The sequence below is a fragment of the Ambystoma mexicanum genome, chromosome 4q (assembly GCF_040938575.1).
Source record: "Ambystoma mexicanum isolate Mex_15411 chromosome 4q, UKY_AmexF1_1, whole genome shotgun sequence".
Classification (NCBI taxonomy): domain Eukaryota; kingdom Metazoa; phylum Chordata; class Amphibia; order Caudata; family Ambystomatidae; genus Ambystoma; species Ambystoma mexicanum.
This window is the reverse complement of record NC_090928.1, coordinates 57,045,756-57,072,049: the sequence shown is the minus strand read 5'-3', so window position 1 is coordinate 57,072,049 and position 26,294 is coordinate 57,045,756. Positions and strand designations below refer to the sequence as shown.

Below are 26,294 nucleotides of genomic sequence, written 5' to 3'. Positions count from 1 at the left end.
CCGCACCACCCGCTCCGGTCGCCTGTGGTGTGCCTCAAGGGTCTTGTATCTCGCCCACGTTATATAACGTGTTTACCAAACCCCTTTTCGATATTTTGGATCACTTGGGCGTCACGTATACCAATTACGCTGATGACACACAGATACTCATCCCCATCACAGGCGATTACACAACTGACTCCCTTGCCATCAACGCCATCTACCAGGTCATCCAAGCGTGGATGGCCCAGCACGGCCTCTGCCTAAATGATGAAAAGACAGAGCTCCTCATTCTTGGTTCACCACAAAAACTCACTAAACTTAACCCTGCCTTCAAGTCTTTCACCATCGATGGGAATACCATCCCGATTGCTAAGGACACGAAAACCCTTGGGATTTACATCGACTCAACCCTATCCTTGACTAGACAATCCAACGCAGTCTCATCTGCAGCAGCGCTTACTTGCATGCTCATCACCGCCTGTCGCCCGTTCCTAACCACTGCCAACTGCGTAACCTTGGCCAGGACCCTTGTTCTATCCAAGGTTGACTACTGTAATGCCCTCTATCTAGGTACTAATCTCCGCAACTTAAATAAGCTACAAATTGTCCAAAACAATGCGATCAGAGCGGCCCTTAACATTCCTAGGCGCCAGCATATATCTGACACCAGGCGCAACCTGCACTGGCTCTCTATCCCACAGCGCATCTCCTTGAAGTCCTTGGCTCTCACACACAAATGCCTCCACAACCAAGCCCCTCGCTACCTGGCAAACAGATTCTCTTTCCACAATTCCACCAGACCTCGCAGAGCGGCCCAAGCCAACTGCCTTGTCATCCCGCGCTTTAATCTCCTAAGATCTGGTGGAACCAGCTTCCCCATCCTGGCAGCCAAACTTTGAAACTCACTCCCCAATGACCTTAGAGCAGAACCTTCCTTCCTGAAATTCAAATACCTTACCAAAGCATGGCTATCCGCCCAAGACTGCTAACATCAGCTTACTGCCCTACTTGCACTTTGACCTACTCGGCATCCCTTATTAACTATCCTGTAAATCACTGCCTTATCGATATTCATTTGAATGTATATGTTGTAAATTTTGTATATCTTCCTGTAATAATCTTGTAATACTCTGTCACATTGCCTTGTCATGCTTTCATCTTGTTGTAACTAAGTTAAGCGCCCGGATGCCCCTGGGCCTGGTGCGCTATAGAAATAAATAAAATACTAAAATACTAAATACCAGAGCAGGAGTCAGGCTGCAGCGAATGAGGTACTGTGGATGAGGCTCCCCCAGGCCCACTACCCAGCATGAGCGAATGGAGGGAAAGTCAGGAGCAGGGTGGCCCCGCTCTCTCCCCTGAGAGTATAAGCAGTGCCTCGGCCCAACTGACTGATTCCCCCCACAACGCCCCACCCCTCTCCCCCTTTCCCGCTAGCTGAAGGAGGAAAGCAGAGAGGCACTCCGGCAGCATCCAGCAGGGGCAAAAGGAAGCAGCATTTGATCATCTTGGGCAGCAGCCCGGCCTGGAAGTTAGGCAGGAAAACCACCTTGGGTACTGGTGGCCACGAACCGCAGCTTGAGCTTCTCGACGCCTCGGGAGGCTTATCCACATATGTCCGGGGATAAAGCAGGTATTTTAGCTGCCGCAGACAGCATTGCCGGATGCCAGAAGGTCTTCCTTTCCAGGCACACGAGTAGGGCAGCCTGATGGACAAGGGCTCTGGTTACACTGCCTGCTCAGATTGGTTCCTTCTCACCCACAGCTGTTGCACCATGCCCGCTGGAGGCTGCACTCCTTTCCTGGAGGGACACATACGGCAGAAAGAGAGGGGCTGTCATGCCAGGCACCCAGCCGCCTCCTGCTAAGCCGTTTCCTTTCGCCTCCTGGCACCTACTGGACACTGCCGGAGTGCCTCTCTGCTCCCCTCCTTCAGCTGTCAGCAAAGGGGGGAGAGATTGGCCCGTCAGTCAGGCAGAGGCACTACTTGTACTCACAGGGGGACCGTGGGCAGCCCCTCTGCTGCCTCTCGTTGCATGCACTCCTGGCCGTGAGTCTGGGGGAGCCTCATCCGCCCCGTCCGTCTAATTCACTGCATCCTGGGGTTGCGGGCCCCTCTTACCACCTTTACTTCTCCCCGCTTATCAGGAGCAAATGAGGGACTGAGGGAGTGGATGAGACTCCCCCAGACATAGCAAGATACGGCCGGGAGTCTGGCACGACAGTCAACACCCCCCCCCCCATTTCCTCCGTATGCGACCCTCCAGGCCCCACACCCCCAAAAGTTGAGCTGACCCCTGTCCCATAACCCAACAGCAGTTGCATGGCAGGAAGGAGACAGCTGGGGGCGGGAGTTAACTGTACAGTTGGAGTACAAGTGGGGCCACCTTGCAGTTTGGCCACTGGAGCAGCACATCCCAGTGGGTCTGCCTTACAGTTAAACCTTCAACCTCCTGGCCACTGAAATAGTAGTGAGCATCAGTGGGGCCACCTTTAAGTATTTTGGCCACTGGAAAAGGAGTTCCAAAGATTTGCAGCAGTTGCCAGCGGGGCCACCGTGAAGAATTGGTCACTGGTTCACAGCAGGGCCACCTACCGTTATTTGGCTACTGGAGCAGCATTTCCCAGCGGGGCCACCTTGAAATTATTTTGCCCACTGGAGCAACACACCCGATCATTGGCACATACACAGCTTAGGAGAGATTAAGTAGTTAGAGCATCAGGCACCAGAGGGGCGAACTTACAGCACCATGGCCTTATCAAAATGCAGTTCAGGAGGTGGGCAAAGAACTGTGAGACAGTGAGCGCTCACAGTCAAAGGAAAGGGTACTGTAGCAAGCATTTCGTTCTGTGCCCTGCATGCTCTTCGGCGTCGGAGGAGGAATCTGCTCATTGGAGGGACATTTTGGGATACTGCAGATGTTTCGGTTAAGCCCTTGAAGATCCTGAGAGCACATCTGATTTTGCCCCCCTGCTCCCCCGCCCCCTCCCCCCCCCCCCCCCCCCCCGAGAGCTCTCAGTATATAACAGAATACTGATTTTGTTATTGTGTGTGATGCGAGGCCTGCGATCGGTTTTGGGTCATGCCTGGCTATGTTTGGCTCAATTCTCTTTTGTCTTGGTTGGGGTTGAAGTGTTTTTTTGGTGTGGTTGACGTGGCCTCTGTTTAGGAGTTGCATTGTTTTCTGATCATTGATGGTTGTGACAACAGTGAATTAATTAACAAGATGTATCTTGCAGTAACGTTTTATTCCACAGGACCAACGTGTACTCTCTGGACTTTTAAGGTTGTGTTATTTTCACAAAATGTTTCGAGCTCAATATTTGGATTGCAATGCATCACATTGTGTGTGCTTGAGGGTGATGTGCATTGGGAGAATGGTGGACGTTTGCTTGGTAACAATTCCAGGGTGTCTGGAAGCCGGTACTAGGTGTAGGGGTGTTCTGCCACCTGTGGCACAAATATTGGGGTGTTGGACATCGCACTTGAGGGGGTTTCTTGCACGCGTCTTGAGGAGTTGGACGCCAGTATTTTAGGGGGAGGTCCTCTCTGCCTGCCGTGCCTGGGCTCTGTGCATTTTGAACTATGATTATTTGTTTTGGTAGTATACTAGAAGATGAAGGATGTGCTGCGTTTCAGTACACCTTAGTTGCTGGCAGCAGAATGAATGAGGGTGTTTTTGGTATCGTGTGGCAATGGTGGTGTATTGAGTTAAGGCTGGTTCCTTGGTCTGAGTGTCTCTGGTAGGGCTGCTACAGACCGAGTGTATTGGCTGCTTTTCAGGTCGTTGAAGGGACTAGGTTGGTAGGAGCATGAGGCATGTCTCTTTGTTCTTCGGAATGGAGTGAGTGGGATTTGGATTGGAGTTTGGAGTGGAGGTGGCCAGAATGTTGTTGGTTTCATACTTTGGTCGCATTAGCCTGTGTATGTGTATTTTCCCCCCTCGCACTTATTTTGGTACCTTTATCTTGGTTTCTGTTGAGGAGGGATTTGTGCTGTGTCTTGTGTTCCCTGCTTTGGTCCTGAATGAATGCTTGCCTGAGAGAATGCCTGATGGAATGTTAGGTCAATAGAATGTTTTGGTGCGAGTGCCCCTGTAAGCTCCATGAAGGTCTGTTGGAGTGAAGCAGCCTGTGGGAGGAAGCCAGTGGATGTCTCCTGTGTACCTTCCTATTTACTTACCCTTGGACTTAACTGATGTATATACCTGGTCAATGGAACTTAGTAAAGAAGTTCACCTCCCCTACCAGAGTATCAGATCTTCCATTTCACCCTGCAACACTGAGCAGGCGGAAGCTGGAGCCCTTGTCCATCGGGCTGCCATAAGCATGTGCCTGGAAAGGAATAGACACTGGCTTGCCAGCAACAACGCCCTCGGCAGCTAGAAGACACGCATCAGCCCCAAACGTTTCTGGCGCGCATTCCAAGGCGCTCAAACTGCAGATCGTAGCCACCAGTGCCCAGGGTTGTTTTCCTGCCTAATATCCAGACCGCTCTGCTGCCCAAGAAGGTCAAAGCCACAAGACAGGGGACTAAGCCAGCGAGTATTGGAGAAGCCGGGAAAGAGAAAGGGCTTCCACATCTCCAAGGTCAGTAAGCAGGGAGTGAGTGTTCACTGTAAACAGCACGGACCATTGATCTGAGTGTTGCACGCCTATCAAAGACAGCCTTGAGGCTTACAAAAACAATGCTGGTGCTTCAGCTGTGAAGGGAAGGAAAGCCGAACCAGTTTGCATCTATATTACTCAGTAGGGATGCTTGCGCCAGTGACAGTTGGACTTCGGCCTGCCAGTGCAGACAGTAACAGGGCCAGAGGGGGTAAGGAGGCAATAAGGAGTGTTCACAAAGAGGACGTGACGGGCACTGCCCCAGGCTACATAGTAGGGGGAGCGAAGAACCCCCAGCCCAAACCTCCCACCTCCAGCAAGTGGAGGGGGGGTGAGAAGGTATGGGGGATTGGCAGTGGAACCTGGCAAGAGTGAAACGGGTAGCAATGAGGCAGACCCACAGGACACCTGGAGAGATGGTGAAAGATAAGCACAAAGGAAAGAAGCTATCCACCCAAGCAAATATAGACTAGTTTGCGGTACACCCGAAGGACCAAGTGAGCGGAGGAGAGGGCGGGAGAGACGGCAGCATAGAGGTTTCCCCAGAAATACCCCTCATTGAATGAACTGCTCTTTGCCATCAAGGAATCCAAACCCTTGCTGGAGAGTAAAGTGGATAATATGGGGGCAGATGTGAGCTTCCTGAGGCAAGCCATCCATAAAATCTCGGCGAGAGTGGGGGAAATGGAGCATAGAATGTCGGAGGTGAAGGACTTGATGCAACAGATGCAGAAAGGCAATCAGGAGCTAATGAGCAGGATGAAAGTACTTGGGAGAGGTTGGAGGATGCAGAAGGGAGGGCACGCCGCAACATTCGGATACTGGGACTCCGAAAAGAGGCCCCTCCATGGGGCTGTATTTGGAAGGGGGGCTGAAGGACTGAATGGGTCCTATGGGGCTGTTGCAATTTTTCTCTGGAATAGGTCCACAGAATCCTGAGCGGGGGTTGGGGGTGCCAGGGGCTCATCCTAGGCCAGAAATTGCAAATCTACTAAACTATTGCGACAGAGAAGCGATTCTGCAGATGTCTGAGGGGGCTGGTCCTCGTTAATGGCTCGAAGGTAACAGTCTACCCGGACTTTACAAGGGCGGTTCAGAAGGCCAGACAATTGTTAGAGGCAGTTAAGAGGCGGCTGCGGGAGGCCGACATCAAGTACACTGCTTTTTCTGGCCACCCTCAGTGGTGGGCCAAATTGAGTTCAATTCTTCCACAGCTCGAGCATGGGACTGGGCAGATGCCGACAGAATAAGCCAGAGGAGTCAGCCAAAAGCAAGCAAGGGCAACAAAGCTGAAATCGACAATGGGGCGGAGAGTAAGCACAACATGCACAGTGGAATCTGAACAGTAAGGACAATATAGAAGATGCCCAAAGCCTGTTATATCAAGGCATAGAATAAGCAGTATCGCATCGCTATTTCTGATATAATAATGCCGGTTTGCTGTGTATTTCAACAATGTTGCAGTTACTGCAATATGATTTCCACTCCACAACAAAAAAAGAAAAAAGATTGTGCCTTTACTGCCTGCCTCTGCACAGCGTGCACTGCAGGCGAGGCAGAAGCGCAAGGGCTGGACTCAAAACATTGTATATGTTATGAGCCCAGCTCGAATGCGGTGTCATCCCGACGTGAGAGGAGGATCTCCGCCCCCCCTCTGTTAAGTATTTCAATCAGGTAATACACCCTGGTCTCAGCCTAGTATATAAGCATTTTGGTTGTGCACTGTAGATGTTCAATATTTTGAGTGAAACACCACTCATATCACACTCCTTTTCAAATAACCCGGGTCACGATGGACCAGGAATCAGGCTGGTTGGTAAAGGTAATATTTATTTAAAATTCAAATCAAACATACTTCTAATATATGGGGCAGCAATCACCAATGGGGTGACAATAACAGATAGGAAGGTATGTAATGCACTTAAATTCACTCTTTAGCAACACAATATAAAAACAGAAAAGATAACTTTTGGCTTGTTTTGAAAAATAGCGCTTAAGTTGGGATTCACCCCAGAAATATTCCTCAACCCACAAATAAGCAATTCTAAATGGGTATAGGGAAGCAGCAGGTAATCAGGAATAAGGAAGAGAAAACAGAATTCGAATTCAACCTTCCCTCCCCAAACAAGAGAGACACAGATTTGAAACCCTACTGTTTAAATGACATTTTGGAAATGGCTGAATAAAAACACTGAAAATGTGCAAAAATCCTTAAATCAGTACACATTTCTAAGGGAGCAACATTGAAAAGATACTAGCAAGCATAAACAATAGTTTGAGCAAAAGTAAACAATTCGAATTTGAATGGAAGGTTGAAGATAATTTAGAATAAAAAAAAAACCTGTAAAACTCTGCAAAAATGTTGATTCTCACCTAAAATTAACCAAATGGTTTTTACGAGAATTTCTGATTCAGAGTGCAGTTTGAGGTGTAGCTACAGATCATAGGTATAATTCAGAGTTGAAATGAGGTCTCTAGCTATTAAGCTGAGGGAGATATGCAATGTAGAATGAGAGGTGTTTTTAGAAAAATCGTGTAGTGAAAAACAGAAAAGAAACTCAGTTTGGGCAAAAAATATTTACTATAATTTTACTCTTGACTAGAGTATTCAGGCTTAGAATACCAAAGAGGGACACAGTAAGCTCTGGAGTTGATTCATGACTTCAACCACAGAACCCCAGCGCCCGCTCTGGCGGAACCAGACCGACCACTCGAAATAGGATTGATAGGTTAGGATTTGCACAGGATAAAAATGACTAAAGAAATGGCGGTTAGCAAGATAAATCAAAGACAGTATTGCAGTAAGGATTCTGACAAAGTTACAAGTTATTAAGGTAAGGATAGGATGGTTTAGAGATTGGGCTAGGGCAAGGTATGCTATGGTTTTCTATGATTCCTATAAATACTTACAGTCCACTTTAATTTAGGATTTTGGACCGTCAAGGGTTATGGTCATCACATGGATTGTGACTAACCAAGGACAGCTGGGCAAATCTGGCGGAACAGGATCAGCTGGGCCGTTCTGGTCATCAGACTGGCGCTTCTGGTTACTGGATACTACAGATCACTGGGGTGGCATTTTTGGAGCAGGCATACATTTAGTAGCAGCAAGCCAGGAGGGATCAGGATGCTTCTCGTTTTTTTGGGGATTTTTAGAATTTGAGGCCTAGCTGAAAATGGGTTCAGGAATGCATAGGCCTTGGCTTTGCAATGAAAATCTGGAATCAGGATCAAACACGATGAAGAAATCAGGAACAGGATGCCACGCAGGAATTCAGGGAGAAAGTCAGGAATCAGAATGTCTGTGGTGTTGTCAGGTGCCCTTATTTATCATGCCAGATGACATCACTACAGTATATGGCAGGGGCAGGCTTACTACCCACACCCATAATGCTAGGATTGGGCAAGAGCATAGTTTCCACCTTGCCCACAGCTGATTGGATTACAAAAAAAGGATGTCATGTTATGGGGTGATTCTTACAATGTCTAGAAACCTCCCCTAGCTACTGGAACCAAAACCCAATTTTGACACATATATATTTATGCAGTTATAACCTCTGAGAAAGTCAGATACACCGGTTACATATTTTGTGCGTCATATTTCAATCAAAATCCCAAGTTTGTGGGACCTGGTTTTGCGTTTCGGCTACATTTTGGCAATTTTAACCATGAAATATTTGGCCCAAAATTCCCGACTTTTGTACACCGATGCGCATTTACCCCTGGGATGTGTGTACAAAATGTGTTCACAACATCAATACTTTCCCCGCAATTTGTCATTTTTTACAACTTCTGTTTCTTATTCAAATAAAGCATACAATTAGATGTAGAACTACCAACTTTTCATATTTTCCCTAATTCTTGCTGCAAAGTTAAACGTCTTCAGTTCCAAAATAACCTTTCAAACCAAATGTCACTTGATCCTTTTTTTCCCTCCCCCCCCCAACTGCAAGCAGCTGTCAATTCCTTTGAAGCAGGTTGAGGGACCTCTCTTGATTAAAGGTTTTATTGCCCCTCACACTTGCCAGGTGAGCGTTTCAGCCTGCTATTGTCACAGCCTGGAGCAAAGACGAATGTCTGATGAGCTTGGGAAGTCCCTTTGTCCTGATGCATTCAAAGTCCTCCAAGCTAGCAATTAGCGCTTTCCTGTTCCAGAGGTTTATGAGGTGTCACCCTCTCTCAGGGCTTTTATATAGTTTAACTTAGCCTGAGTTTTAGCTTTTCTCATTTTACATCTTGGCTTAAACCTATGGAATAAAAACAGTTTATAGGTGCACTTTTACCAGCGACAAATCCTTTTACATTTCTAAGTAAGCAGGCCTTCACAAAACAATGTACTTTTAAATAGGCGATTTTCTCTCTTCAGTCGGAAAAAGCACATTTTACTATTTCTTTAAATTCTGTTTTCATCTCCAGCAAATACACACTTTCTGCAGGTATAGTTCTTTTCTTGAGTGCTGGAGTTGTTTTGCGGCATGGATACATTAAACAGGCATCTATTTAGAGTCTTTCTCTGAACAGCTGATTCTTGATACTTTTGCAAAGAAAAGAGACGCGTTTGTGTAAAATGAAAACAAAGCCCCTGGTTGATTTTTCAAAGATACTTTTGACAGGAGCCGTCATTCAAATGAGGCTGGTTTCCTCTGAGACACAATGGATGATCCTGGGTATTGCAGGGCCTTTTTAATCACAGTGGTTCATGGTAAATGGATGGATTTAGCGCCAAACAGCACTTTTAATGTGAATTATGTCATTTTAAAGAGGCATTTTGGGTTTACAGCAAAGTAATGCTGCCTCTTTCGCTTCACTCCATGTTAAATGTTAGAGCACACTGGCACATTACTGCAGCGAGTACTCTGTTCCACCCCACCTGAAATGCGTGTGGCAGGGTGGTGCAGCCATTTTCTGGTTGTTGCAAAAACGCAGTTTAGAGATCTTGGCGCACACACAGGAGTCAGGGCGGCCATTTTGCTGTTTCTTGCACCACTGCAGCAAAGTGATGTAGCATAGCACAGCTGCATGGGTCAAAATATCCCACACCTCTCACACTCTGGCTTCAACTTTGAAGAGGTAAGGAGGCCGAGGGAGTCACTGAGTGCTAGGGAGGTTTGGGTGGGGGAGCCAGGCCCTTTTGATTTGGAATCTGTTGGGTACTGGGGGTAAGTGGCTGATCATATTTCTCCCACCCGTTCAAATGGGACAAATATTATTCTCAGCCACTTGCTAACAGCAACACCTGCCGTAATAACGCAGCTTGCTGCTCATATAAGGGCTTTCAAAAGTTCTTTGATCAGCAGGCTGCACTATTACAGCGGGTGCTGGTGTTAGCAAGTGGCTGAGAATAATATTTCTCCCGCCCGCCACTTACACCCAGAACCCGCCATAATAATGCTGCCTCTTCTACGAGCAGCAGGCAGCGTTATTTTCTTTAGACTCAAACACTCAGTGGCGTCACCAGGAATCAAATTTAGGAGGGGCAAAGAGGGGGCCAAAGAAAAAAATAGGGGGCACAGACAAAAGTAGGGGGGCCGCCTATGAATGTGTGATGTCACAAGCACTCATGAAGCTAGGCTTTTGTGCACGCCAGAACTACCCACACCCCACTGCACCTCCCCTCATCAGAATGCAGGCACAAAACTTTTCAGTGACTAATATGGCCCATCATTAGAAGTTGTGTGGCTACATTCTGATGGGAGGGGCTGCAAGCTGCTCGATCACTACTAGCTTTGAGACAAAAGGAGTATTGCCGTATGATAGGCAGACATTGGCCTTAGTGAGCGTCACAAATAACACCACAAACAGAGAACATGGTCACTGCTCGTCTTATGTAGGAGGGGGGACAAGTGGGGCACAGGATGACCTTTGCCGAGTAAGAACCAATGTTCTGGGTGTATGTTTACAAATGAGGTGGCAGTAACTTAATAACTGGCTAGTAACTGGCCGTCCCTCTATCCATCGTTGTGTACTGACCCACCACTTGCTAACACCCAGTACCCGTCATAATAATGCAGCCTGCTGCTCGTAGGAGGCCTTTCAAAAGGTCTTCTGTGATCAGCAGGCTGTGTTATTACGGAGGGTGCTCAGTGTTAGAGAGTGGTTGGCAATAATATTTCTCTCGCCCGTTCAGCCACTCTCTAACACCCTGCACCCACAGTAAGCAGCATCAGACCCGGGTGAATGTGTGTGCCCCCCCCCGGTGTCATGACCCTTGCCTCTGGCCCTCACTGGCAAGTCGGCCTTCCAGTTAGGGCCAGGTCAAAGGCCTTAAAACCTCATCCAAGACTCGGAGTCAGTCCTGGCGCCTTTGGTGCCAGGCTCAAAACCATCATGAAGACCAACATTAGAATGGGACTATTTAACTTTTGAACTTGGGGGCGTGGGGGGTGTTCAGCCAACATGGAGACACACACAGCTCAGTTACAAGGAACTGAGCTATGCAGTCTAGTCTTTTGGGTGTGGCAGGCCTGGGACTACTTTGGGTGTGGCAGGCCTGGGACTATTTTACCTGGACTACTTTACCTGAGACTATTTAAACTGCACCCAAACAGCAGAACATGCTTTGCGTTATTCTGCTGTGGGCAGCGTAACGCTCACTGTGTCTAGTTCTTTGATGCCAGCTTACCTGAAACCAAGGACCTGTAGAGAGAGAAAGAACACTACGAAACTTACCTGGAACAGTTTCCTGTCTTCAATCCACTGCTGACTTCAGTTCCACTCATCTGAAGGTACGAACTCCATCCGGCACCGCATGCATCCATTATGGGATACCATAACCTGGAAAGAGGAGAAAGAAAAACGGCATTTAGTAAGCGTTTATTCACGTTTCCTCCCGAATGAAGAAAGCCACAATTCTTACCTGGGTAGTCCTCTCCTGGTCAGTATCATTGCTGGAACATTACAGCGCTCGACGAGGAACATCGCAACCTTCAAAGACCGTATCACTCTGAAAATCCTCACCATCACACAAAGATGCATCAATAAAACTGCCCCAACATACCTATCTGAAGAATTATCCAGGACAACAGCCACACGCCCCACCAGAGCGCAGTACACCAACCAGCTACACATACCACGCATAAAGAACTACAGCTGGCGGTCTAGGCCTCTCCTATATTGCACGAAAACTTTGGAACTCTCTCCCAAGGCCACTTTCCTCAACTAGCATCGCTACCTTCTCCTCCACTTCGGCCATCTATATTGGAATATGATACAAATGTAATATAACTATATTGTACCCTGTATATATATATTGCTAATGACTATGCAACTAAGCTTTGTACTGTAACAAGTGCCACGATGTCCTCGGACTGTTGTGCGCTATATACATACCAATAAAACAAAGGAGACAAAAGACACAGATTAGCAATATAAAAGGCGAAACAGCGCCGCGCATCGCGCATAACTCACCGGACAGCATCGCGCACACCGTGCTTTCGCATACCGGCCCATGCTCCTCTTCAAACTGCATGACAACACCAAAATACATTCCATACCTAAAAGGAAAGGAGCAAGACATTATTATTTGAACTAAGAGGAACATAAGAACTGCATATAAAGACTGTAAAGCAGCAAACCTACGGAGTTGCAGCAGGCCTGGATTCCCACAGGGGGGCTTGCACCAGTGAAGTAACTTGGTCGCTGCTCGCCCCCCACATCTACTCGCCCCTGCTACAAGGAGCAGGACGGAGAATCCAACTTTTACACTATTAAGATGAGGAGAAGGCCCAAGGGGGAGGAAGGAGTTAAGGCCAAGGGAGGTGGGAAAACAAAGAGGGCTGGGTGGCGTCCCCGTGTATACCAGGTGAGCGTAACAGCCGCCCCCCCATTGCTGATGGTGGTGGAAACCGTGGGCCAGGGTCAGAATGGGGCAGACAATTGTCTCGGCACCAACCGAAAGTGCTCCACATTGAATTAATTCCCTTTGTGACATTGTTTGAATAACCCAAGGGGAGGTGAGGCAAATTGTACATTTTAATTCAGCAACACTGGTCAGAACTGTTAACCATTAGGGCCAGTTTGATGAGTTACTGGACTCCAGTAACTCAAACTGGCCCACATTGGCCAAAAAGGTGGCTCACTTTTACCCAATAAATGGGCCCAGGCAAGCATTTTGCACTTTTGGTTAAGCCATGGGCCTATTGCCCTATATAGGCCAGTCCGCGCAGCCTGCAGGAGTGCATGGAGGTTAGCTGCCGAATGTATCACGAGGCAGGCAGCCAGACCCAGTAGGAAGCTTTACACTGGCCATAACTTTAATGTGAGCACTGCAAAGCGCATATCAAAAGTCCCAGAACGAAAACTGTGACCAACTTGCTTTGCGGACTGGAACCATGGGCGCAGTTGCTGGACCTCTGTCCGCCTCCCCCCCCTAATGATCCCCCCCAGAGGCTCGAAGCCTCTCGTTTGTAAAGGTAAAAGGCCCAACGCTGTCCCCGATTGCTGGGCTGGGTTGTTGGCAAGTGGCTGCGCTGGCATTTGTTCGGCTGTCGATTCTCGAGGCCCCCCGCCCCCAGAGTGAGTGTTTATTGTTGTGGGTAGCCAGTAAATGAGTTGCTTTTTGCCTATTTTGTAGGAATTGGTCTGCAGTGTAGAGGAAGATTAGGCAGAGAGGACTCCCACTTGATACCAACGGCCCTGAGAGTTAAGCAAAGCCTAGCCCAACTTTTTATTCTAAAAAGATCTTTTTAATGTAGACAATTCAAAGGCCTTCTGCAAGCAGGGTAGGTTATTGGTGCAGGTGGCCGCACTGGGAATTTGGGTGGGAGAAATATCTACCAGCCACTTGCTTGCGCTCAGCCCCGCACTAAAAGCACTGCCTGTGCGGTCAGAAAGCCTTGTTTCAATCACAATTTAAAGAATATTAGCTTTTCTGAGCAGGCAGTGTTAAAATTGCAGGGCTGTGTGCATGCAGAAGGCTAAATCAGTTCTTTCCTGTCTGCAGCAACTACGACTTGCAATTAATAGATTTGTGATCATCATGTTAGTACTTGAATCAGAATAGTGCTTGGAAGCAAGAAGAAACGGGAGACCATTTAGCACAGCTAACTGAAGAGTCCCATGAATGTGTAAATAAGTTAGTTAGATGCCTTAAACACCACATTTGCACAGAAAGTGACTCAAAGCCATTTCTTTTTAAAGCCGAGTTCATCCATGAGATCAAACATGGTTTTGCATCCGGAGGTGTGTAGTCTTCGGTTCAGGGTGTTGCAAATACTCCAAGGAGGTTGCTTTGGGTGTACTTTGCAAATAAGCAAGACCATTGTGGCTCTTGCTTAACCGAAACAAATGTGTACTAATTAGAGCTTGGAAGTTTGTGGCAGGTAAGTCAATATGCTGGCAATTCTGGCTTAACCAAAGCATGTGATCCTGGGCAAATCATTTGACCCACCCAACCATACAAGTGCTGGCAAGAACAGAAATGTGTATTTTATCCATAGGTGTCAGTGGCCTCAGCCCTACAGATAAGGGGTGTATTAGCCCCTTTTACTCCCTTAAAGGCAAATATACCCAACAAAAAATGTGTGCCCCTGCCTTCACCCACACAGCTTCATGTATATTATGTTTGGACCAGTAGTACCACAGGAAGAAACTAGGGTTATATCTGCCTGATCAGAAGTAAAGGCATAGCTTTGATTAAACTAGGTGCAAAGGTGCAAAGAAATATTACAATTTCATTTTCCAGAAGAAGAAAAAAAAAAGAAAAAAAAGTTTTCCCACTTATAAAATACTGTAATTCGAATTACATTCTTACCCCTAAAAAGTCATTTTACTCCAGACTTTAAAAATAGGTAGTAAAATGCTCCCACTTTCAAATATCTGGAGCACTGGGTGGCTTAGATGGGCAGTACATTGCACAATTTGCTACTAACTTGCCACTTAGTACTTCCCACTGCTTTGGAGTCACAGAATGCACATGTGACACGGTTCAGAACAATTTCTGATCTTCTGGGCACCTGGTTAATTTTTTGAAAATTGGAATTAAGAGGCATCTGGGACGGCTGCATGCCCTATTTAGATCATTTATTTTGATCTTTTAGATCTGAGTTTTTTCTGAAGGTCCAGTTTGTCACAAACTCCTTGTAGCAGCTGTCTTCATCTTCAGCAGTTGAGTGATGCAGTCAACCGATGGACCTTTAATGTTTGTTTTCAGTTTAGACATGGCCACCTCAAAACCACATACTGTGAAATTGGCCACAGCTTTGGGGTGGCAAAGAAAATACGACACAGGCAAAACATATCTAGACATTTATGAAGAGGAAGACGCTGTGTGTGCAAGATGTACACTTTGTGCAGAGTTTCAAACAGATTTGCGTTCTATGAGGAATTTCAGAGCCTCATTGATTTCTGGGATCAGTGGCTCCCAGCTGAAAGTAGACATTCCACAAACACCTGGAAACAGCGCAACATCGAAAAGCTGAAAAATTCAAGAAATTTGGAAAGCCACGCAGTGCTGTGGACCTTTATCGCCACACTGGTGAGTTAGTGAAGATTTTTCCTAGGGCTGTGCTTAGTTGCACGAGCAATTGCAAGCTGCTTTTGACAGTCATTGATGTTATGATTTTTAATTTGTTAAAACGGAGTTTTAGCTACATCAGAGGATCAGCATAGACTCACTGTAGGCAAGCTAATGGATATCCTTTATACAATGGCAAAGGAGGACATTCCTATTAAAAAGTTTTCTCCATTGGCTGAGCAGGAGAAGCGTAATGATGTGGACCTGGGCTCCAAGTACACTAATGCTGTAACAGGACGAGCGCTTACAATTTGTATTGGATGCTACCTTGAGGAAGAACTATTTAATGTTCTCAAGACTGCTGATGCATTTTCTGTTTTAATGGATGGTAGCACAGATAGTGGTGTAATAGAGAAGGAGTTGGTGTATGTTCAAGGCATAAATTAGTTTTCAAAAATGAATTAGCAGATTTTGCTGATTAATTTGCTAATCAAAAAAGTTTAATTTGATTAGTAATTTTGTACTAATATTGAATGTGACCAGAATTACTTGTAGCCCAAGATATAGAATTAGCAAGAATGCAGAAATGATTTCTATGTACTTCTGAAGTATAACATCAGTGAAATGTCTGTAAAATGTAAAGGTTTGATGCATAATGTGGCCAAACAAAGCTCTAAAAACATTTTTCAGTTCAAGGACGTGTGGCTGGGTCAAGCAGTCAGTGGTGCAGCACAGTGCTGCGGCCTTCATATTGTTAACAAGACATCAATTAAAGCCAGTGTGTGCATGCAATTTTTATTTTATCATCTTCAAGTTAACATATAGCAAGTGTTTGGCATAAACTGTCACAAGCAACTTTACTTGGTTTAAAATTGGGAACAACAAAAATGAATGTGTAGGACTAAGAATTGGTGTCTTGAGACATGCTTGGTGTGCATGATCTGTTCTTTTTGGGTGAGGTAGGCCTTAAGTCATCATCGGCAGCACCAGGACGTCTTGGTTTCATGCTGAAAAAATAAATTGCAGCCTTTTTGGATTTGAACTCTGCAGGAGAAGGGCCCTGCGTCTTAATACGAATGAGTGTTTCAACAGTCTCTTCTGATAGGGATGCCCTCCAGTCTGTTTTAACTTTGTTCATGCAGGAAAAGCAGAGTTCCACAACTGCATTGGACACAGGGAAAACCCTCAAGATGTCTATGAGCTTCACAAGCTGGGGATATGAGGTGCCAGAGGGTTGCGGTCACCCAGATCTCTTTTGGTGGCAGTTTACAAAGGTTGTTCTGAGCAAATGCTTTAAACTCTTGCCACTCAGATAGAATTGTTCCAGGATTTGCTACTGAAAAACTGCAGTCAACAATTAAATCAGAAAAGTGTTCTGCCACTAACAATTTCATTATTTCCATATTTTTCCAACTCTTAACTCTGATGGACAGAATCATGTGTAACACTTTTGCACAGTTGTAAATACTGTCCTCAGTAAAAGACAATCTATCTTCACAAGATTTGTCAATGTCTGACATTTTTTACACTGTTGCTTGAAACTGTTCAGAACTTGAGCACTCGCATGTGTTAGTTGGACCCCACGACAGGAAACAGACTCGCAGGTTTCAGACAATTTGTTGGCCTCACTTTTAAGAGTACAAAGCTCACTTGCTACCAAGGCAGTCTCTCCCCTTAAGGTTTGCAGAGTCATTTTTAAAGTAGAAATAGAGATAATGAGTTCTGGCATTTCAATCACTTCCTTCTGAAGTGCAAGAGAAAATCTAGCAAGGGGTTGCAGAATCTGCTCAAAGAAAAGCAGATGGCATACCATCTGAAACCGTGTTAAATGCTGCAATACTCCCTTGGCTTTTGCCTGGTCATGGCTTGGATCAGCTGCCAAACTTTCTAAATGTGCACAAACTGGGAAAGAAGTATTCAGGGCCTGAGTAGCAAGTAATTTATGTTGCACCCAACGGGTCCCATGAGCTTTCCTTGGTTTCTGAACAGACTGTTCCATGGCTAATCCCAAGGCACGCAATTCATGCAACCTTTTGGGGCTTTTTTTAAACAAATAAAAAACTGCATTAACATATTAAACATCACTGAAGTAAGCGTTATCCAATGCATCCTTCACAGCCAATACAAAACGGTGAGAAAAACAATGGACAGACACCAGCCATTTAATGTCTTGTCTGAGCAGTGCAGCAAGACCTTGTTTCACACGCAAGTTAACAGCTGCCCAGTCAGCCCCCCAACGCCCACCATTTTCTTTAAGGAGAGTCCTGTTTCATTTAGGACTTCCAATAGAAGTTTTCAAAACTGATTTCATTTTGAGAAAAGAAACCTCCACTTCACCACTTTGTGGGTTTACGTATATATCATCAAGGCATAAAATAAGCGGTATTGCATCGCAATATGCAGTACAATACCAGTGATTCTCGTTTTATTTAATCAATCATGTCGCACTAACTGCGAGATGATTTTCTAGAGCGTTGATAATGTCAGTTCAGTACTATTTGTGCCAGAGAGTGCTGTGCACAGCATGCAGCCAAGGCATAGGCTCCCGGGCTGGGCTGAAACATTGATCAAGTTATGTGCCCGGTTTCAGCCCAGCCCCGATGCACAAGCACGTGCTGTTCAATAGAGCGCATGTGAAGGAGAGCCCAAATCTTCAGATCGAGTTACATACTCATCTGCTGCCCTGTCTCATGGATGTGGATAAGAAAGAAGCCGGAGCATAGCAAGAGAATTAAACGATGGGGCCACTTCGTTGCAGCTACTTAGGTGAGAGGGTGTACAGCCTGGTGTATAGTCAAGCTGGGAGTGGGGACATACCACAGGCTGGTGGGGGGGCGGGAGAGGAGGGCAGACCAGCAGGATGTGCATCTGGCAAGAGAAATGTTTACAGGTACTCGCTCACACACAAACCTGTAAACTTCAGTGCTGGAAATATGTGCAGCCTGTCAGCCCATTCGGTGTTAGGAGGCTTGGAATGACACCTTCGATTGATGTGCTGCTCTGCACAGTCCAGCCTGTCGGACTGATCCTCCTCCAAGCAGCACACTTGTCCAGGGCCTTTTCACAGTCACCTTGACAATGCTGCGGGGTCCATCTTTACAAACCTCTCCCTCCTCTAAATACACACATTGCTGTTCCGTGTTTTTCGCATGACAGCAGTGCCAGAGAATGTCCCTTGAGTCTGGAGTGACAACAGTGGTGAAACGGCTGTTGATCAGACTGGGCTTTAGCCCTCCCACCACCCTGAAATTTAGGGTTATGCCGGCTTGACCTGGCTAAACTACCAAGACAGGACAACGCCATTAAACCGTGCTTGGGGCTGCACTGTTGACAAAGGCCTGGCAGTTACTGAGGTAAAGCATTTCATGGATAGCCCCTGCATTCGTATGCATACATTTTTTTGGCAATTTAAATCGTGATGAGGTGTTAGTACTTTTAGGTCAGCAGAGTAATTTGCAGGGCATGGAGGACAGGATACAGCTCATTCTCACAGCAGTGTGTTTCAGTCACAGAGTGAGTTAACAGCTTGTAACACTAAGCTGCACTATAGTCTCATTAGAATGTGTAAAGAAGTTAAGTGCACCCAAACAAGTTCTCCCCTCCCAGTCTCTAGAGTTAGCCCCTCACAACATTTGAAGGGTTATCCCCTCCCCTCCATAAATGTTTGCCTAGTTGCGTACCCGAGTGGCACCAGTCTGACACTCAAACTAGAATGGGAATTTAAATTAACTGCCATGATCGCATCAAGCAGCAAATACCTTTGTAATCATATGCATATGTTGACTAGATTTCAAAACTATAAGGCCTTTCTATAAATAGATTGTACAACAGAACACATACATATTTTGCAGATTAAAAACGTGCAGCGAGATAAGACTAAATGGCTTGCCAAGGATCACACGTTATTTAAGCAGTGATGCTGGTTTTTTAGCTCTATTTGGTAGAAAATGTGAGTCCAGTTTGGCTTCACAGGCTAACATTAGTAGCCGTCAGGTTTTATTGGACATAAAAGTGCACATAACAATTCTGATCAGGACGTTTTGCAGTGATCCATTTGCTGCAGCTTGTTTGCCACAGATCCCCTGTCGCCACAAACTGTTGGCTGCATCCAGCAGGAGTGGACGCAGGGACCTATGAGTTTTGGTATTGGAATGTTTCGGCTCACCCCATGAACATACAGACTAATATATTTAATTTTTCCCTTTGTAATGATTTTTGCAGAATATATACTTGATGCTCCTCCGCCTTGAAGGTAGCACAGAGGCCAGCACATATCTATGCCAATGTACCTCTTACTAACTTTCAGATTCACATGCTACTTAAGCATTGGGATCAGCATACAAATCTGTCAATGTACCTCTGATCAGCAACACTGCCTTCTACTCTATCACTCGGCAGTATATAACCCTATGTGGCCCAGTCCTAATCTGAAGCACCCACTGCTATTCGACCAAGCACACAGCTCTGCCAGTGCACCTGTATCCTGACCAGCAGCACCCACTCATATTAGAGCATTGGGGTAAGCAGCGCTCTGGCAATGCACATTAATCCCGACTTTCAGAAAGCACTGCCGTTCTTGCACTGGGATTCACATACACCTCTGTTAAAGCACCCCAGTGTAGCATTCCCTAGTATAGCCAGCACACAGCGCATATTAATTCGAACATTCAGCAAACATTGCTTGTGCAGCACTGGGGCCAATAGGTTCTCCCAATGCATCTCAATCCTGATCAGCAGCACAAATTGCTCTTCCAGCAGTGAAACCAGCATTCAGCTCTGCCAATGTACCTCAATCCTGATAATACATCACTGCACCCACACACAGCCCTAGCAGTCTTTCCTTGAACAGATTTCTGAAATTGCCCGTACTGGGTTAGACCCCTTCTGCACCCACCCGATTCCCAAGCCAGCGCCAACTAGAAGTACACTTGGTGAATTGTTCCATTGTCTAACACAATACCCCCAAGCACACCTCGCGACACGCCTTCGCCCTAGATTCCTTGATAAAATTGTTTAAACCAACCATTTGCTTGTGGCTGTGAACCTTTATGCCCACCACTGGCAAAATGTGATGGAAAAGCAAAAATGACAAGCTGAGTCTTTATTGATGCCATGTTACAATTAACTGCTCGTCGCAACGAAAATAATGACATGAACATTGCTAATCATTTAGGTTAAAATGCTAATCAAACATTTTAGGTAGCAAATTTTGACTAATTTTGCAAAACTAATGTATGCCTTGATAATAGATTTTGTACTGTAAATCAAGCTCCAGAATTGATCACCTTTAATGGATCAAATGTCAGTAAAAAGCCATATACAGCTCCTCAGATAAGGCATTAAAAGAGGGCATGATTTTAAGCAAGTGACGTGCCGATTCAAGCTCCAAACAGCATAAGCAACAAGTCCTTTCTTTATATGCTAATTTGAACCAGCGACCAGTATGTTCCCTAGATGGGAGGATGTTAAACGCAGGTAAGAAATAAATCTGAATGGGAGCGGAGCAAATTCTTGTTAAGATAGTAAATAATGGCGGCGAATCCCTGAGTACTAAGGTTGCATAAATTACCTTATTACTTAAGCAGGAGATATATGCAATCAAAATCACAATCTTTCTGTTTTTAATAATTGATAGATCAGGCAATAAAATCAATCAGGGACTACATCAATATTTAAAAAGTGACTCAGGGCAGTAGCTCTCAACTGCCTTAAAACATTACATACATTTCCCTTTCACCATCCGGTAGGAAAAGAGCCCTGAAGCTCCCTTCCTGGTGGCATGCTGGTGCTATATACAATCTCTGATTTATGACAGTTATGCATTGATGAGATGCCCATTGTTTTGCTCTAAAATGTATTCTTGAACAAATGTGAACATAGATATACACCAATATGAACAATCTTTTTAGATGACCTTCAGTGGTTTGCTTAGCACCTATATCAAAAACCCCAAATGTAATTCATCCCTCCCACTGTCGAGAATATTACTGTGCATGGTTTAAAGATCAACATTTCAGCAACAATCATTGCCCATGTGCAATGTAAGTGTAGTGTGCCATACAACCATAGGCTGTGCAAGGACCGGATCCTTTAGAGATTTACCTTTACTCTTGTTGCAACACCTGGAATTCGTAGGAGTCCTTCTGTTTGCAGTCCACCTTGTTCTATCTGTGAGATGAGCTGTAAAAGCATAATAGGATTGATTTCTAAGAATGAAAGTGTAATAGTGCTTAAATCACGATATGTAGAACAGATCAAAAAATAACACAACAGGTTAGAAATTATAAAGATATTTATGATCCTGCATTATTACGTCCTTAATCGGGAGTCTATACCAATATGGTTGCTTTGGATTAAGTATTAAAATATGCAGTGAAGGATGACGTATGGTAATCCTGATCTGCGCTATTTTCAAATACCACATTTCCCCATTGTTCTTCACGTTGAAGAGTGTATATTATGCAGCTACACACAAACACTTCCTTGGGACCAGCTCAGTTAACAGCCCGAGTTTGCACACCCAGCATGAGCCAAACTAATGTCTTCACCTGTGATCAGACAAGGCAGAAGAACAAGTTACTTACCAACTGGTAATGTTCTTTCGACTGGCTGTTCCTCCAACGTATTCCACATCTTTGACATGTAATGTCCACAGCTGTGCACTTCGGAAACTTTCAGCAGAGGGCGTCCTGCATTGATGACGTCGGGTCGATGTCTCTCGAAGGCCTCCATCGAGGGCGACATCACCAGATGTTATAAATAGGACGCACGGCACCCGTAGCCTCAGTTTAAGTTTTTTCCCATCAGAACGTGTGGCACCACTCATGCCTGCTTGATTGCACATAGCCTCGCGGAAACATAAGCTGCAATCGCATAGGAAATTCTCCAGAGGGGCAGGCTGGGAGGACTATGTGGGATACATTGGAGGAACATCCAGTCGAAAGAACGTTACCAGTTGGTAAGTAACTTCTTCGAATGGATTGTGTCCTACAATGTATTCCACATCTTTGACAGACTCCCAAAGCAGTACCAGTTACTGGAGGAGGGAAAAGAATTTAGAGTACTCAGAATGCAGAATAAAGAACCGCCTTTCTAAAGACCATATCCTGACCATGGATTGTACCCAGGGAGTAATGTTTAACAAAGGGGTGGATTGAAGCCCATGTGGTTGAATCACAAATATTCCTAATAGGAACCCCCCGCTGGAGGGCAGTGGACGTAGCCACGCCCCTAATCGAATGAGCTTTCAACCCTTCAGGAGGGTTCTTACTCGCCAGTCGGTAACACTACGTAATGGTGAGGATAATCCATCTGGACAAGGTCGGTTTGGTAACAGCCTGGCCCAATCGGTATCCAGCATATAATACAAAGAGTTGATCGTTCACTCCGACCCTGGACATCCTAGAAATGTAAAGGCTCAGCTCAGAGCTCTCCTAGGATCCAACTGATGGAGTCACTCCTCTTCCTTACCAGGATGAGGAGGAGAGTAGAAAGACGGAAGAACCACCTTCTGACTCAAATGAAATTCAGATACTACCTTTTTTTTTTTTTTTTAAACTTCTTTTTATTGTTTACAACATAACGGAAAAGAACAAACCAAAAAAGAACGCATTCCCCATTTCCCTTTTTTCCCTCCTCCCCCCTCCCTCCCCAAAGGCTGCCGCAGTATGTTCGTAGTCCATCGCCTCCTCGGGCTTGGCTCTAACAGTTGTCGCGTTTATAGCGGAAGGACCGGTCTCTCAGCAGCCTCCTTCCTTTCACTGGGAGTGTCCCTGCTCTCGTCTATGCGTGTGTATGCTGGCCTTTCCAAGTAGGGTTTCCACTGTTCAGCGTCTGCGCAGGCTACGGCCAGACCTCTTTCCACCCAGTTCTTTCCTATCTCTGGATCATATGGTGCCCTCTGGCGTGGGCGGGCCAGTTTCCTCATTTCCTGAGTCGCCCTGGTCGCTCGTGTTATCACCGTTTCTGTTACCTAGCAGGTCTCGTACCAGAGAGTTCCATGCCAATAGTCTGGCTCCACTGTTACTCTCCCCCCTTTGAGTGGCTCTCGCCCAGACTGCCGTCTCTGCTATTGTCCATTTTTGTAGGTCGGCCCACCAGCCCTCCTTCGAGGGGCCTTCGCTCCTGTTCCATGCCATCGCTATGCGGCGCTTTGCCAGTATTATCATTAGGTCTTTCATTTTTGCCACATGTGACATCTGCCGGTGCCCCCTTGGGAACAGGCCCAACAAGTATGATGCCGGCGATCCCGCTGGCATGTGTATGTCAGCTGTCAGTGCCTTCTCCTTCACCATGTTCCAGAAGTCTGTTATCTGCGGGCACGACCAGAACATGTGCACCATGTCGGCTTGTTCGACTCCGCAACGCGGGCAGCACCGGGCCTTTCCATCTCCCATCCTCGACATTCTCTTGGGAGTCAGGTATGCTCTATGCACTATGTAGAGTTGCAGCTGCCTGAACCTGGCGTTCCTGGAGACCCTTTTCGTGTACCAGAGAACTTTGTTCCATTCCTCTTCTTCAAAGGGTTGTTGAAGTTCCTCTTCCCATTTCCTACGTACTCTTAGTGTCTTTTTGTTGGTGGTTCCCAGCAACTGCTCATAGAGTCTGGATACGGTGTGCCCCCCTTCGGAAATATCATACCATGCGTCCAGTGCTCCTTCGGTGTCCTCGGGCTCTGGCATGGTGTTCCACCTTTTCTTTATTGCGCATATTAGGCTATTATGTAGGATGAATTGGCCCTTGTGCATGTCCTGTTCATCTACCAGGGTTTGGAATTCGACCCATTGTCCTTCTCGCCACAGATCCCCTATTTGGGCTACTCCTTTGTCTTCCCATTGTGTTCTGTACGTGGTCAGACTGGCCACTCGGATGTCCACTAGCCCTGCTAGTGGAATATGTCTTGAGCAAGGGTCTCGTATGCCTTGTGACTTCCAAGCTCTTTTCCATAGTGTTTGGCCTAGCTGAACTATGTTGGGAAGGTCTTTAGCTTGGGTGGCCTTTATCCATAAGAGTTCTCTCAGGTGGTATCTCCGGAGTGTTGGCCCAAAAAGTATTGCGTCTATGGAGATTTCTTCCCCTAGCCATCGCACCACAAATTGGAGTTGTGCTGCCAAGTAGTAATGCTCATAATCTGGGAGTTTTATGCCCCCCCACTCGTAGCTCCTTTGTAGTGTGTTTAGTGCCACCCTGTTTCTCCCCTCTCCCCACAGGAAGGTTCTCACCATGGTGTGTAGGTGTTTAAAGAAGGACCTCGGTATGTTATATGGGATGTTTGTAAAGTAATATAAAAGTCGGGGCAGGACCGTCATCTTTAGCAGTGCCGCTCGGCCTATCATGCCCAACGGTAAGGTCTGCCAAAATTTCATGGCGTTTTCGATTTTGTTCAAGGCTGCTAATGTATTACCTGCATGTGTTTCCGTGGTGTCGTGGTAAATGTCTACTCCCAGGTATTTAAAGGTGTTCGGGGTCCATGCGATACCTAGGTGCGGCAGTTGGTCTGTCGGTATTGCGCGTAGGCCAGCTAAGGGAAATAGTGAGGATTTTTCTCTGTTGACCACTATTCCGGACAACCTACCGAACGCGCTCAGCGCTTCCAGCAAGTCCTGCAGGTGGGCGCGTGGGTTCTGTATGTAGAGGAGTATATCGTCTGCATACATGGATATCTGATGTGTTTCCCCATCTATCTCTATGCCCGTGTCCTTGTAATCCGTTCTTAGGAATACTGCGAACGGCTCCAGGGCCAGAATATATAACATTGGAGACAGGGGGCATCCCTGTTTTGTGCCTCGCTCTATGCCCCATTCCTTAGAAACTTGTCTGCCTGTCTTGACCCTCGCTCTCGGATCCTTGTATAATAGTTCAATCCATCGTATGAACCCTTGACCAATCCCATAGTGGGCGAGCGTTCCCAGGAGCCAGTCCCATCCCACCGAATCGAATGCTTTGATTGCATCCAGTGAAGCCACAGCCCTCTCCCCTCCCTCTTGGTTTGTCCTTTCTATGACATAATGGAGTCTGCGTAGATTCCAGGACGTGTTTCGTTCCGGTACATACCCAGTCTGATCTGTGTGGATCAGGGTGGGTAGCACTTTTTTAAGGCGGTTAGCCAATGTCGCCGTCAGGATCTTGGAGTCCTGGTTTATTAGGGAGATCGGTCTGTAGGAGCCGCATTCGAGGGGTGGCTTTCCTGGTTTAAGGATGGGGACTATTATCGATTCTGACATGCTTCTCGGGAGTCTTCCTTTCTCATATGCTTCCTCTAATGTTTCCAGCAGTCTCGGGGCTATGTCGTTTTTGTATTGTTTATAAAATTCGCCTGGCAACCCGTCTGGCCCCGGAGATTTCCCTGTCGGTAACCGGGTAATCACTTCTGTTAGTTCCTCTACAGTGAGAGGGGCTTCTAACATTTGGGCCTGTTCCTCCGTCAATTGTGGGAGGCTGATTTCCGCGAGGGCGTCCTCCAGGTCCCCCTCCTCCGCTTCCTGGACCCTGGAGTATAAATCCTCGTAAAATTGCGAGAACACCTCATTTATACCATCCTGGGATCTTATCACCTCTCCCTGTCTATTTTGGATTGCGTTGATCGGTTCCCGCTTAGTATCCTGTCTGGTTAGCCAGGCCAGGAGTCTGCTGGGCTTGTCCCCTTCGGCGTGTAATTTCTGTATATATTTCCCATAGTCAAGGCGCCCTAGTCTTTCCCAGGTCTCTACACACTGTTGTCGCAGGGTGGTGAGGTTCCCCTGTTCTGCTCCCCTCTCCCCCGCCTGCTCCTCAGCTCTCTCGATTTCCCTCTCCAGCTCGCCTAGTTGCGTTAGGGTTTCTCGCCTAAGGCCTCCCATCTTCCCCATCGCCTCGCCTCTGACCACCACCTTGAAGGCCTCCCATACCGTGCCCATGCTTTCCACACTACCCGCGTTATGCTGAAAATAATCTTCTATTACGTTTTGAATGTATTCTTGGAAACCTCCATCTAGTAACGCTTCTGCCCTTAATCTCCACGTGGGTATAGGGGCTCTCCTGTGTGTGTGCTCCCATGTGATTCTCAGGGGGGCGTGGTCAGATAGGGTTCGCGCATGTATATGTGCCTCAGTAAATTCCCCCAGTGTCTCCTTGCCCGTGAAAAGATAGTCTATCCGTGTGAATGTCCCATGTGGGGCACTGTAATGCGTGTATCCCCATGTACCTTCCTCCAGATGTCTTCGAGCTCGAGTTGGTCTAACATCTGTCGTAGTGCTCTCGCTGGTGGCGCCGC

General features: G+C 46.5%; 1 protein-coding gene across 1 annotated transcript in view; it reads right to left on the bottom strand.

Annotated features, from left to right (window-relative positions):
- The window catches only part of ARHGAP18 (Rho GTPase activating protein 18), a 928,328-nt gene that overhangs the window by 397,651 nt on the left and 504,383 nt on the right, over positions 1 to 26,294 (bottom strand). Inside the window, exon 8 of the mRNA XM_069607469.1 lies at positions 21,146 to 21,223. Within this exon, the coding sequence (XP_069463570.1) occupies positions 21,146 to 21,223 (78 nt within the window). The remainder of the gene's footprint in view (positions 1 to 21,145; positions 21,224 to 26,294) is intronic.